The sequence below is a fragment of the Oratosquilla oratoria genome, chromosome 27 (assembly GCF_046742065.1).
Source record: "Oratosquilla oratoria isolate Oo_2021 chromosome 27, ASM4674206v1, whole genome shotgun sequence".
NCBI classification, from domain to species: Eukaryota; Metazoa; Arthropoda; class Malacostraca; order Stomatopoda; family Squillidae; genus Oratosquilla; species Oratosquilla oratoria.
This window is the reverse complement of record NC_134803.1, coordinates 5,143,945-5,159,099: the sequence shown is the minus strand read 5'-3', so window position 1 is coordinate 5,159,099 and position 15,155 is coordinate 5,143,945. Positions and strand designations below refer to the sequence as shown.

At 34.4% G+C, this 15,155-nt stretch overlaps 2 protein-coding genes across 6 annotated transcripts in view; one reads left to right on the top strand and one right to left on the bottom strand.

Annotated features, from left to right (window-relative positions):
• LOC143039866 (uncharacterized) overlaps positions 1 to 15,155 on the bottom strand; it is a 131,328-nt gene that overhangs the window by 25,337 nt on the left and 90,836 nt on the right. Inside the window, exon 8 of one of the 4 annotated variants that reach the window (XR_012967670.1) lies at positions 8,172 to 8,321. The exons of 1 other annotated variant lie outside the window; for it this stretch is intronic. Coding sequence is in view for 2 of the 3 variants with exons in the window: in XM_076210135.1 (XP_076066250.1) it covers positions 5,181 to 5,253 (73 nt within the window). In the remaining variant the exon portion in view is untranslated. Of the gene's footprint in view, positions 1 to 4,736; positions 8,322 to 15,155 lie in introns of those variants that run through there. 2 more of the 4 variants (XM_076210135.1, XM_076210138.1) reach the window with 2 other exon arrangements.
• The window catches only part of LOC143039869 (uncharacterized), a 105,572-nt gene that overhangs the window by 38,318 nt on the left and 52,099 nt on the right, over positions 1 to 15,155 (top strand). The window lies entirely within an intron of this gene.

The window sequence follows — 15,155 nt, the reverse complement described above, 5'->3', positions numbered from 1 at the left end:
AGCATTTCAGATTTAATTGTTTCATTTTTACAAATTCATTTTAAAGCACCGGTAATAATACAATAATACCAGCAATAAAATAAAGGTGCATGGTGTTAAGGGTAGGTAAAATTACTGAAAGTAAGCTGGGTTAGTGAGAGAGTCAGAGAGATTAGCCTAGGTCCACTTGAGGTCTCAAACTCTACCTACAATGTATAAGATGCAGGTCAATTTTTTAAGCCAATTTAAAAAAAAAAAAAAAAAAGTGCGTCCTATATGCCGTCAAATATGGTACTTAGTTCAGCATATAAAAGAGCCCACAAGACATGGAAATGTACTCAATCTGTTGATTACTAGCTGTGAAAGCACGATAGCTGATGTAGAAGTTGGTGAAACTATTGCAAATAGCAATCACAACTTAGATTCAAATTGATAAAATTTTTAGAATGGATGCTTGTGTATCTAAAATACCTGATTTCAGTAAAGCTCAGTTCATAGGACTACATCAGGAGCTTCAGCTTACAGATTGAGAGGCAAAATTAAGCGCAAGACCTGTAGATCAGATGTGGAAAATATTTCAAAATATGCTTACCAAGATGATTCATACTTACATCCCATTTAAGGACAGATGCCCCCCAAATCAGGCTCACCCAAAATGGCTCAACAAAGAAACTGAAAAAAGTATTGCTAAAAAGAGACAGGCTTATAAGAAATACAAGTGCTTGGGTGCACCTAATGACTATCAAAGTTATGTAATAATACAGAGAGATTTAAAAAATAAAAACAATACAAAATTAATATCACTGATAAATCCAAAGAGAATCCCAAAGAATTCTATAGTTACATAAGAGATAAAAAGGTTATTAGGAATGACATTGGCTGACAGTCAACTTGAATATTCAAATGAAGGAATGTGTGATATTTTAAACAACTATTTTAGCTCAGTATTCATAACAAACCCCTGAAACTGAACTCCAAACTGAAACCTGTGAAAAATCTAGGGTGAACTTACTACAGTAAATATAACAAAAGAAAAAATTAAAAGGCATATAGAGAAACTCAAAATTAATAAAACACTAGGGCCTGATGGTTGGCATCCAAGAATCTTAAAGGAAATGAAAAATGAGACTGCTGTTCCATTAGAAATTATTTTTAAGAAATCCTTCATATCTGGAGATGTCCCAAGAGATTGGAAGCTAGCTAACGTTACTCCCATATGCAAAAAAGATGACAAAAAGAAACCAAATAACTATAGGCATATAAGCTTGACTTCAGTTGTAGGAAAAATTATGGAAACTATCATCAGAGATGCTATTGAACATCATTTAGAAAGTAACTTCGATAAATAATAGCCAGCATGGATTCAGATGGAAATGTTAATGCATGACTAACTTGAATTCTACAACAGTCATCTCAAATTATGACTTTGCAAAAGCTTTTGATATTGTCCCCCACAAAAGGCTACTTACTAAAGTAGCTTCACATGGAGTAAGTTGTAGCCTATTAAGTTAGACAAGAAATTTGTTGAATGATCAGAAACAGAGATTTGTTTAAAATGGCAAAACTTCTAGATAGAAAAATGTTATGAGTGGAGTTCCTCAGGGTTCCATTCTTGGGCCACTTTTATTCATAGTATATATAAATGATGTAGACCATGGACTAATCTATTGTCTCCAAATTTGCTGATGATACAAAAGTGTGCAGAATGGCAAATTATCATTTAAACCAATTAGATATTCAAGATTTAGTTAAATTACAGCAATGGTCTGAAAAGTAGCTAATGAAATCTAACACAAGTAAATGCAAGGCTATGCACATAGGTAAAAATTACATTAAGTACAATTACAAGTTATTTGGAAATTCATTAACAAAAGTGGATAGTGAAAAGGATCTTGGTGTAATTATCAGGAACAATCTCAAATCATCTAAGCAGTGTATTTCAGCTTCTGAGAAAGCAAACAAGATTTTAGGACTGATTGCATGATCTTTTGACTTCAAAAGTTCATCTCATTAACAAGTTAATCGTTAGTTCATCCACATTTGGAATATGCTGTTTCCGTGTGGTCACTGAATCTTATTAAAAACATTGACAGACTGGAAAAAGTACAACGGTGAGCCACAAAAATTATTCCAAATATAAAAAATAAATCATACAAAAATCGACTAAAACATATGAATCTGTTTTCCCTAAAAAAGTGTAGACCCAGAGGTGAATTGAAACAGGTCTTTAAGATTCTTTAGGGAATCGACAACATCAAAAGTGACAATTCTTTATACTGAATGAGAATCCGACAAGAAATAATGGTCTCAAACTGCCAGGAAATAGATTTAATTTGGAAGTGGGTAGAAACAACTTTGCCAACTGTGTAGGTAATGAATGGAATAACCTTCCTGCAGAGGTAGTGCAATGTAGTTCAGTTCAAAGCTTTAAGATCCATTACAAAGGCAGAGCATGCCGACAGGAGACCTTTTGGTCCATATCTAGGTCGTATGCAAAAAAAAAAAAAAAAAAATGAATAAAAACTATAATAATGTAAATAATAGATAAAATACATAAATGCATAGATGTAGTTAAATGATAAACAAACAGGTAAATAGTAAATGATAATAAATTGACATATAACTAATAATAAAAGAATCAAGCAAATAATGATAAAGACAAATTATAATAAAACAAATAAATAATATAAGATAAATAATGATAATTACAGCATCTTGCTTCGACAAACTGCTAAGGAAGATGCTTTAATGACTGCCATTTGTTTTGTATTATTTGTTTGTTAGTTATTATTTATCATTATTTGTGTGTTTTTAATTTATTATTAGTTATGTCAATTTATTATTTACTTTTTACCTGTTTTATTATTTAACTATATGCATTTATTTATTAATTATATCATTATAATTTTTCTTTTTCTTTTTCTATTATATTTTTTACGCATCCAACCTAGTTATGCAAAAAGACCTCCTATCGGCATGCTCCACCTTTGTAATCCTTTGTAACTAATATCAAACTGATTGGCCTGTATTTACCTTATTGTAGTAGACAGGAAAAGAAGGAACACTCATTGGGTCCATTCTCTTATCCTCTAATTATTTATCCTACCTAGCCTCAATGTAGTTGTGCATGGACAATGTATCACCCTTTTTGAAAACTGGGAAAAAAAATTGCCCCCCCCCCCCCCCAAGAAATAGCCATAAATCATGTGTCTACTGGCTTATCAAAAATTTTCATTAACTGTTTGCAGATTTTGAATTTACACTCTTTGAGCACTATTGGAAAATTTTTGTCTAGACCCGGGGATTTCATAAGTCTATCAATCTGTTTGACTACTTCTTTCCTTCTATTGCTGATATTTGTTAGTCTGCTTCCTTTATCCCCACTGAAGATTGGGTTACTTTCAGGTAACATATCTAACCTCTCCTTTGTAAATACCAAGAGGGTTTGTTGAGTCATGTCTCCTGTTCCCTAATTTCTTATCATACCTAGTCCCAAATTCATGTACAGTCCCAACTTAAATAATATCCTTTATTTCCAATTATCATAGATTTGAACTCATGTATTGTTTGAGTTTGGGCTATAACACCTTCTATTCCATTGTATATAATTATGCATCTATATGGGAAACTGTATTTCTTTACATCCTTTAGACATATAGTCTTTTTTAATTTGCTCCCATGACCTCTTCAATCAATGCAATCTATCCCCATTAGTGACCAGAATACTGTAATCATATCACATCTTTCTCTTCAATTGTCTTCAGTGTGAAGAAATACAATTTTTCATATAGATACATAGATAATTGGAATAGCTTAGAAGGTGGTACAGCCCAAGCTCATACAATACACGAGTTAAAATCTAAATATGATATTTGGAAATCAAGGATATAGATTAAGCTGGGATCATATAAATTGGGAGAAGAAGAAATTAAAAAAGTAGAAAATGAGAAGAACCTGGGAGTCATTATTATGAATAATATGTCTCCTGAGAAACATAGAAACAAAAATTTTGGAGAAACTTATAATTTAATTAGAACAATCAAAGTGGCATTTACATACCTGGATGAAGAAATGGTGAAGAAAATACTAGTCGCTTTGATAAGACCAAGATTGGAGTATGCAGCGACAACGTGGTCACCAAGTACAAAAAAAATGTATAACAAAACTTGAAAGAATACAAAGAGCAATTATGAAATTGGCACCAACACTCAGAACTATCATATGAAGAAAGCCTAGCAAAACTTGAGCTATAGACATAAGAGCAAAGAAGAGAGAGAGGAGACTACTTGATAACTATAGAATCATGAAAGGCATAGAAACTATTGATAGAGAAGATCTAATAAAATGGGATAGTAGAAATACAAGAGGACACGGAAAGAAAATCAAGAAAGACAGTTACAGAAGAGACTGGAAAAAGAACAGCTTTCCCCACAGGGTAATAGCTGTTTGGAATAAGTTAGATGAGAAAGTGGTGTGTGCAGAAACAATGCACGAATTTAAAAAGTCTTGATAAAATGAAATATGAAGATGGGACACCACGAGCATAGCTCCCCTTCCTGTAAAATACAACTAGGTAAATACACACATACACTTGGTGGACACGGTCGAAGCAGGATGTTCTGGAACGAATGGTCGAGCCGCTAGTTAGTGATTCACGAACGAACAAATTTGAAAGCGGACCTGGTTGTTTACATAGATATGGTGAAGTGAAAGTGAAAGCTCATTGGGGCCAAAATGTAAATGTCTTTGTATCTCCATTTTACTTTTTTTTTTTTTTTTTTTAAATTCTATTTTATTTATTTATTAATTAATTTTTTTTTTTTTTTATCAAAAATGGAAAGATGCAAAGAAACTCTGAGAGATGAAGAACCAGTGTGAATGATGTGGATGAAGATGTGGAATGTTACATGAGCTTCGTTGCTGAATAAAGTGAATACTGAAAAGAATTGTGAATCACTGTGGAGAGATCTGAACAAGGTTTGGAAATGGACTTCGACATCAAGAAATGTAGCATAATAGAATTTGGAAAAAAAAAAAAAAAAAAAAAAAAAAAAAGGACAATATAAAATCAGTACAAAGAAAGTGGGATCTGAAAAAGACTTGGGAGTAATCATCACAAATGACATTCCTCCTGATAAACAGATAAACAAAACTGTCAGAGAATCCTACAATTTGCTAAGATCAATAAAGGTGGCTTTCACTTACTTGAATAAAGAAATGGTGATGAAAATATTAGTCACATTGGTAAGGCCTAGACTGGAGTATGCTGCAACACTATGGTCAGCCAATACCAAAAAAGAATATAAAAAAAAATTAAAAGAATTCAGAGAGCAACTACAAAGATGGCCCCAACACTTCAAAACTGTCATATGAGGAGAGATTGTCAAAACTGAAATTGCCAACTCTGGAACAAAGTAGAGAAAGAGGGGACTTGCTAATGATCTATAGAATCATGAAAGGCATGGAAGTCCTTGATAGAAAAGACTTACTAAATTGGGATAAGAGAAATACAAAGGGACATGAAAAGAAACTCAAAAAGGACAGTCATAGAAGAGACCTAAAAAAAAAAACAGCTTTCCATACAACTGGACAAAACAATAGTGTGTGCAAAAACTGTACACAAATTTAAGCACAAACTAGACACTGTGAGATACAAAGATGGAACATTATGAGCATAGCTCCCCTTCCTGTAATACACAACAAGGTAAATACAACTAGGTAAATACATATACATACACAAAAGGTGACATGATTAAAATGTTCAAGTCAATAAAGGGGATAGATTACATTGATAGAAGAGATCTGATTAAAGATGGGACATGGACGAAGGAGTTGAATGTTATATGAATTTCTTCGCAGATGACGCAAAAATATTAAAGTATCAACAGAAGAGGAGTGTGACTCATTACAATTAGACCTGGACAAAATCTGGAAATGGACTCAAAGTGGGAAGTGAACTTCAGTATCAAGAAGTGTAGCATAATGAAGTTCAGAAAAAGCAAAAAACAGAATTTAAAAAAATTACAAAATTGGTGAAGAAAAAATAAAAAAGTTCACTCGGAAAGGGACCTTGAAGTGATAATCACCAAAGACGTGACACCAGATAGACATATAAACAAAATAGTTGGTGAAACCTACAACCTATTAACCCCTTCCATACGGTGATGCCTACGTAGGCGTCATGAGGAGCAAGTGGGTACGCGAGGATGCCGACGTCAGCGTCTTTATTATATTTATTGTAGTCGTACCTGTTTGACCCCCATACTCTGTAAACTGGCTTCATCATATTTTCTATGGTTATTAAAATTCACAGGTGAAAGAGAACGAGCAATAGAGCAGTGACTTTATTTTTTATAATGCAAGTATGACGCAACATCTCACGTCTGGCAGCTAATGCTGGCAGATGTGCGATGTGGCCCGTATTGAAGGGGTTAAGGTCAATGAAAGTGGCATTTGACTACATGGATGAAGAAATTAAAAAATATTAGTCACATTGATTAGACCAAAACTGGAATATGCAGTGACACTATGGACACCCAGTACTAAAAAGAATATAAGGAAACTAGGAAGAATACAAAGAGCAACAACAAAGTTGGCACCAGCTCTTTCCAAATTAATATATGAACAAAGATTATCGAAATTAGAACTACCAACACTAGAGCAAATAAGAGAAAGAGGTGATCTGCCGACTATATTTAGAATCATGAAAGGAATGGAAATCCTTGACAGAAAAGATTTACTAAAAAATAACAATGGAAAAACAAGAGGTCATGAAAAGAAACTCAAAAAGGACAACTACAGAAGAGATCTGAAAAGAATAGTTTCCCACACAGAGTGCTGGATATATGGAATAACTTAGATAAAGAAAGTGTGTGCAAATACTATTCAAGATTTTAAGAAAAAAATTGATGCTGAAAGATACAAAGACAGGTCACCAAGAGCATAGCTCCCTTCCTGTATAATACAACTAGGTAAATACAGGTCAGGTCTCTTTTGTAACTGTCTTTAGTTTCTTTTCGTGTCCTCTTGTTTCTCTTATGTCCCACTAAGTCATCTCTATCGAGAATTTCCATCCCCAGAATTATGAAAGGGATGGAAATTCTTGATAGAGACAACTTATTAAAGTGAGACAGAAGAGAAACAAGAGGACACGAAAAGAAACTAAAGAAAGACAGTTACAGAAGAGACCTGAAAAAAAAATAGCTTCCCACACAGAGTGATTGATGTCTGGAACAAACTGAATGGAGAAACAGTGAATGCCAGAACTATACATGATTTTAAGAATAAACTGGATGTGGAGATATATGAAAACAGGTCACTACGAGCATAGCTCGTCCCGTAAAATACAACTAGGTAAATACACACACTAACACTAAAGGGGACAGATTGCATTGACAGAAGAGATCTCTTGATTAAGGATGAGAGGGCTTTAAGGGGTCATGGGAACAAATTAAGAAAGATCACATGTTTAAAGAATGTGAAGAAATACAGTTTTCCACATAGATTCATAAATACTTGGAATAGCTTAGAAGGTGAATGGCCTAACCTGGAACAATACATGAATTAAAATCTAAATATGATAAGTAACTCAAGGATATAAATTAAGTTGGAACTGTGTATGAAATTGGAGAGTAGCATTGCTCCTTTCCTGTATACTACAATTAGATAAATGAAATTATGTGAATACACACATTAAGGGCCAATAATGGGTACCTGCTAGAGGTTGTTCAGTAAGATGGGTAGCAGAGAGGATCATGTCCTGATATTATTAGGTAAATACACACACACACACACACTAAGGGCTAATATAAGTAACAGCTGTAGGTGGTCCAGCAAGATGGACAGCAAAGAGGATCATCTCCTAATACCATTTTCAAAACTTGTCAACCCTCTCACTTTTACTTAGAGGTATAGGCCCAGTGGAATGGTACTTGGTCCCCAGACTAGCATCAAGATCACTATAATTTTCAATTATATTTCCTCCACCTTTTCACATAAAGAGACCTACCAACAACTGCTCCCTTCCTCCCAATACTTTCAGCTGGTAATGTAGATACATTCTTACTTTGATGCAACACATACAGTCTAATGCTTCTTCCCAGATTTATCTACAGGCAGTCCTAAGGATCACTGCCAGCCACTGTAGGGTCACAGGCTTTCAATAATTAAAACTTTGAGGCAACATTACTCACATGTTCTAGTATCTCTGATGTCCTTACCCACCTAGTTCCCATTTGTGCATCTGTTATGGGTGCATTGTATACTTCTAAAACCTTTGTTTAGTAATTCTTTCATTGAACTATGAGCCAAGTTATGTGCATGACAGAACTGCATTACTCATACTAGAAAACATTAAGAAAGAAATATCATATTGATGTAGATAAATTGTCCATTTAATGCTATTTTTTAATACTCATATTTTTTCAAAATTATGATCATAACAATATAGACTATTACAATTCCCATTTTGTCATGAATACTATAATCTTTTTGATGTCACTACCATGTTGTATATAGCAAAGTAGAGTGGCAAGTACACCTGATTTTGCCTACTACAATATCGTAATTGCAAAAATGCCACTCATGAATTGTCTTATATGACAGTAACTACAAGGGAGAGTAAAAAATTACATGCATTTTTGCCATAACATGTCTTTATCATTGTCACACTAAATTCTGCACACATGCATGCTTATAGTTGGTACTGTTGTGGTTACATGATCAAAGTTTGAGCCTGATTGTGTAAACATGGCTGCTCCACTAGCACTATGACCCAAGGAAGAACAAAGAGCAGTGACCCGATTTCTCTAGTTGGAAGGTGTGTCTTCGGCTGAAATTCATCAGAGGCTTTTAGTACAATACAGGGACAGTACTGTATAGAAGTGTGTTTGAGTGGATCAAGAAGTTTAAAAGTGGCTGGACAAGTAGACGCATGAAGAGGAGTAGGACGCCTGTCAACCTCCATCACTGATGAGAAGATTTGGCAACCTCAAGAGACGATAATGGCAAACCAGCGAGTTATCAGTGAGCTTGTCCTCTGCAGATTAGTCATGATTCTGCCTATCAAATTATCCATGATGAGCTCAGCTTTCATAAAGTCTGTACAAGATGAGTGGCAAGGGAGCTTACTGCAGAGCACAAGAGCAAACTTCTTGAGGTCTGCCACACTTGTCCAGCTACTTTTAAACTTCTCAGTCCACTTGTACACACATGTATGCAGTAGTGCACTGTCCCCATATTGTGCTAAAAACCTCCAACAAATTTCAGCCCTTGACACACCTGACGAGAGAAATTGGGTCACTGCTGTTTGCTCTACCTTGGTGTATACTACTACTGGAGCAGCCATTTTTATACCATAAAGATAGAAAGCAAAATGGCATGATCAGGCTCAAACTTTGATCATGTGATCACAACAGTACCAACTATAAGCATGCATGCACAGAATGCAGTGTGACAATAATAAAGATATGTTATGGCAAAATTGGAGATAATTTTTTACTCTCCCTTGTATATGATTATACATTCAGTGCAGGTATTCCGTTATATTGTCTGTCAATAAATTAAAGACTACAGGTACACAAGTCAGATTTTGTAAAAAAAAAAAGATGGATTTAGTTACTGTAATTTTCCATTTTTCCTTAATGGATATATGACCTTAATTTTCTAAAAGTTCACTTATAAGATATACCGGTAATTGTTTTTGGAGATGTGCATAACTTGTCATGTGACCATTACTTGTTTTGAGCTTATTTCCTTGTCAAGTTTCCTCCAATTCATGTTGTACACCATAACCATTTATGTTTGTTGAATAATAATAGGGTGTTTAGTAAATATAATGCATACTAAATTGACTTGATTCACATGTAAGGAAATAGGGAAAGTAATAAACCATGAGGATATATATGGTTGGCTACAGTATTAGATTGTCAACCACCTGTGTCCATGAGGTATGAATGGGCTTTACTCTTAGCAATGACTGGTATGTCCAACAATGATGGTGTAGTAACATGGATATCTTGGGCTACTTTCACAAAGTTTCAAACAAAACATAAACAACTTAGTCTTCACAAAAATGCTAATGAATCTACCCTACCTGATAATAAAAGAATCTAAAGTTATAATTTATTATTACTCTTTGGTGTTGGTATTCTACACTATTCACTGCAGGCTCCACCAAATCTGCTGGAAGCTCATTACAGTGATTTGACAAAAGACTGGTGATGCTTGCAATCAAAACCACACATAAGCATAAGATATATAATAAAAACAGTTTTCAAATCATGCCATATTGGTCATTATGCTAAACTGGAATTTTCCTATTGAAGAGAGGAAAAGAGTTTATTATTTAAATTTGTGTAATGCTCTTGGGCCTGGCTGCAAGCTACACCATTCAGGTATTCAACTCCATAGAAATAACACTGTAGACAAATGAAACAACTTTTGAAATTTCCTAGTATTACACCAGCACAGGTACAATGCTAATGATGTAAGTCTAATTTTATAATCACAACTGGTTTGGCTTCAAAGCTCTTGGACAGGACCTGGTGGTGGTTACTTGAGTGCTCCATGACAAACAAGTGCAAGTTGTCAGGCTAGTATCTGTTCAAGACTGCTTTGGAAATTTTATGATTATGCCTTGAGTATCAACTTGTCTATTGCTTATAGCCAAGCAAATGCTTTGCTAATCAACTATTGCAATGTCTGTGTAACCAGTTTCTGTGTGTATATGTATTTACCTAGTTGTATTTTATGGGAAGAGAGCATGTGTGTGTGTGTGTGTATGTATTTACCTAGTTGTGTTTTACGGGAAGGGAGCTATGCTCGTGGTGACCCATCTTTGTATCTTTCAGCATCAAGTTTTTTCTTAAAATTTTGAATAGGATTTGCACACACTGTTTCTTTATCTAAATTATTTCAGGTATCCAGTACTCTGTGTGGGAAGCTTTTTTTCAGATCTCTTCTATAGTTATCTTTTTTGAGTTTCTTTTTGTGTCCTCTTGTTTTTCCATTGTCCCATTTTAGTAAATCATTCCTATCAAGGATTTCCATTCCTTTCATGATTCTATAGATAGTAGATCTCTTTCTCTTCTTTGCTCCAATGTTGGTAATTCCAATTTGGACATTCTTTTCAGTCTCGGTTATTTTTTCCTTTGCTTCATTTCTAAGTTCCTTTTGTTTTTCTTTTTCTTCATCACTCATTTCTTTTTTTATCTATACATTTTTGTAATGTTCATTATTTGCTAGTTTTGTTGTTCTAGATATTACTTCCTCTGCAATCATTTGTGACCCAAGTTTTACTTTTAGTGGCCTATATTATTTTTCTTTTGAGTATCTACCTATTCTACATGTCTCTTCAATTTCTTTATACTTTGTCCCTCTTCTTGAATCTCTTTCAGAATTTCTTTAGTGATCTCTTTTTCCTCTTTTTCTCTCTTGATATCTAGGAACATGCTTCTCTTTAATACCATAGATTACAATGCACTTTTTTTTTCCACTGTGTCCCTGACCAAATTACCTTTCTCTTTAATCACTTGGATTACCATTTCCTTAGCATTTCTATAAAAGATAATTTTTGACTTTCCTCTTTCCACTGTTTATTTCTTGGAAGTCATTTTCTTTTATCTTTTCTTCCACTTTCTAGGTCACTGCCTGCATTTGATCCTTCATCTCTTTCTTTAATGCCCCATTCCTATTCATATCTTCATTTTTCAATCTTTTATTTTCTCCCTTTATCCTATTTAGTTCCATTTTCAACTCATCTATTTCCCTCTTATTTTCTTCATTGCCCTTTCTTAATAGGGCTACTTTGTATAAAATTTTGCATTTACATTTAAATTTGATTATTTCATCTAACAAGTCATTGATTTCCCTATTTATTATATCTTTAAATCTGGGTTTTCTTTCCATATCTATCCCTCTCTACATACTAGTATAGAATGTGTATTTACCTAATTGTATTTACCTAGTTGTATTTTATGGGAAGGGGAGCTACGCTCATTGTGTCCTGCCTTTGTATCTCACAGTGTCTAGTTTGCTCTTAAATTCATGAATGGGTTTTGCACACACTATTTTTTTTTGTCCAGTTTGTTCCAAGTGTCCACCACTCAATGTGGGAAATGTTCTTCAGATCTCCTCTATAACTATGTTTTTTGAGTCTCTTTCCATGTCCTCTTGTCCCAGTTTAACAATTCCACTCTGTCAAGTATTTCTGTGCCCTTCATGATTCTATAGATGGTCAGTAGGTCGTCTCTCTCTTTGCTCGAGTCGGTAACTCCAATTTAGCCAGTCTCGCTTCATTTGACAAGTTTGTAAGTGCAGGGGGCTATTTTTGTGGCTGCTCTCTGGATTCTATTTTCTTTATATTCTTTTTGGTACTGTTTTTGCTTTTTCCAAACTCCATTATGCCACACTTCTTGATATTGAAGTTCACTTCCCACTTTTGAGTCCATTTCCAGATTTTGTCCAGGTCTGATTGTAATGAATCACAGTCCTCTTCTGTTGACACTTTCTTTGATATTTTTGTGTCATCTGCGAAGAAATTCATATAACATTCAATTCCTTCATCCATGTCATTTATGTATATGGCAAATATGATTGGAGCCAGCACTGACACTTGTGGAACACCCCTTATCTTTCTTCCCATTTTGAGTATTTGTCTCTAATTACTACCCTCATTTTTCTCCCAGTCAGGAAATCTTCCATCCATTCTACTAAATTACCTGTGGTGCCACCTATTGATTCTAATTTTCTTATTAATTTCTTGTGTGGTACTTTGTCAAATGCCTTTTGTAGGTCTAGATAGGCACAGTCTGCCCATCCATCCCTCTCATCTATTATATCTCGAGTAGAAGCAGATTAGGTGTGTTGTACATGATCTTTGTCTCAATTCAAATTGCCTTGGGTTTAGTATAGATTTTTCTTCCAGGTGTTTAACCCATCTATTTTTGATCACTTTTTCACCTATTTTAGCTACTGTGCTTGTTAGGGAGACCAGTCTGTAGTTAGCTGGATTTTCCTTGTTTCCTCCTTTATATATTGGTACAATGTTTCCATTTTTCTAGTACCTTTCCTTCTTTGAGCAAGCATTAGATCATAGTGTGTATTTTATCTGTTAATTCCTCTACGCATTCCTTGAGCATCCAATTTGCAATTCCATCCAGACCATGTTATTTTCTAACATCAAGTTTTTTTTATTTGGTCGCTGATTTCTTTCTTTGTTACAGTTATTTCCTTCATTGGGGGGATTTCTGTCTCTCTATTCCCTCATAGTTAGGTGTGTTCTCAATTGTGAATACTGATTTGAAGTGGTTGCTCATAACTTCTGGCATTTCTTGTTCTGTGTATTCATGACTTCCTTGGTGCAGCTTTTCTATTTTTGTTTTGTTTTGTATTTACGTAGTTTTATTATATGGAAAGAGAGCTATGCTCATAGTGACCCGTCTTTGTATCTTTCATTATCTAGTTTGTTCTTAAATTCTTGTATAGTTTTTGCACACACTGTTGCCTCATCCAATTTGTTCCAGATATCTACACTCTGTGAGGGAAACTTTTCTTTTTCAGATCTTTTCTATAACTATCCTTTTTGAGTTTCTTTTCGTGTCCTTTTGTTTTCTTTTATCCCACTTTAATAAATCTTCTCTGTCAAAGACTTCCATCCCTTTCATAATTTTGTTAATGGCCAATAGATCTCCTCTTTCTTTGTTCCAGGGTTGGTAGTTCCAATTTGGACAATCTTTGTTCATATGTCACTTTAGAGTGTTGGAGTCATCTTTGTTGTTGCTCTTTGGATTCTTCCTAATTTCTTAATATTCTTTTTTGTGCTGGGTGTCCATAGTGTCTCAGCATACTCCAGTCTTAGTCTTATTAGTGTGACTAATATTTTCTTTACCATTTCCTCATCCAAGTAGTCAAAAACCACTTTCATTGATCTTAGTAAAATGAAGGTTTCTCTGACTATTTTGTTGATAAGCTTGTCTGGTGACATGTCTGCTGATAATTACTACTAGGTCCCTTTCCAAGCTAACTTTTTTTTTGCTATCCTTCTATCAATTTTATTTTGCCCTGATATTTTATTTTTACTTTTTTCAAACTCCATTTTACTACATTTCTTGATGTTGAAGTTCACACTTTTGACTCCATTCCCAGACTTTATCCAGGTCTCTCTCTAGTGATTCACAATCTTCCCCTGTACTTTCTTCAGTAGTTTTGCATCATCTGCAAAGATGTTCATATAACATTCCACACCTCATCCATGTCATTTATATATATAGCAAACATTAACAGAACCAGTACAGAACCTTGTGGGACTCCACTTATCATTTCTTCCCAGGTTGAGTTTTTGTCTCTAACTACCACCCTCATTTTTCTCCCATTCAAGAAATCTTCCATCCATTTCAATAACTTTCCTTGTACACCAATTATTTTGTTTTTTCTTAGTATATTTATGTTACTTTATCAAATGCTTTTTGTAAATCTAGGAAAGCACAATTAGCCCATCCATCCTTTTCTTGCATTATTTCTATTAGCCTCGAGTAAAAAACAAATCAAATTAGTAGCACATAATCTTCTGTGTGTAAGACTAAATTGTCCTTTGCTGAATTTATATTGTCCTGATATTATTTTTTTACTTTTTTGAACTTGCATTATACTACATTTCTTAATGTTGAAGTTCACTCCCCACTTTTGACTCCATTCCCAGACTTTGTCCAGATCTTTCTGTAGCGATTCACAGTCTTTTCCATACTTACTTTCTTTAGTAGTTTTGCAGTGGCTGCAAAGAAGTTCATGTAACATTCTACAACTTCATCTATGTAATTTATATATATGGGAAACATTATTGGAGCCAATACTGAACCCTGTAGGACCCCACTTATCCTTTCTTCCCAGGTCGAGTTTTTATCTCTGAGCACCACTTGCATTTTTCTCCCATGCAAGAAATCTTCCATCCATTTCTGTAATTTTCCATGTACACTAGGGTGCCAATAGCCATCTAAGGCAATTTTTGAAAGTTGTGATTTTTTCACCAACTTTTGTGGAATTCTGTATTGTGTTGAGACACTATTATGTGGAAAGTTTAAGGAGGATTGGTTAATATTTAGTGGTGGCGGAATGACTTTAAAGTTTTCTATCTTCCCACAGGTCATGACTACCCAAAAGAGTGAGATTTGGTTAGTAGG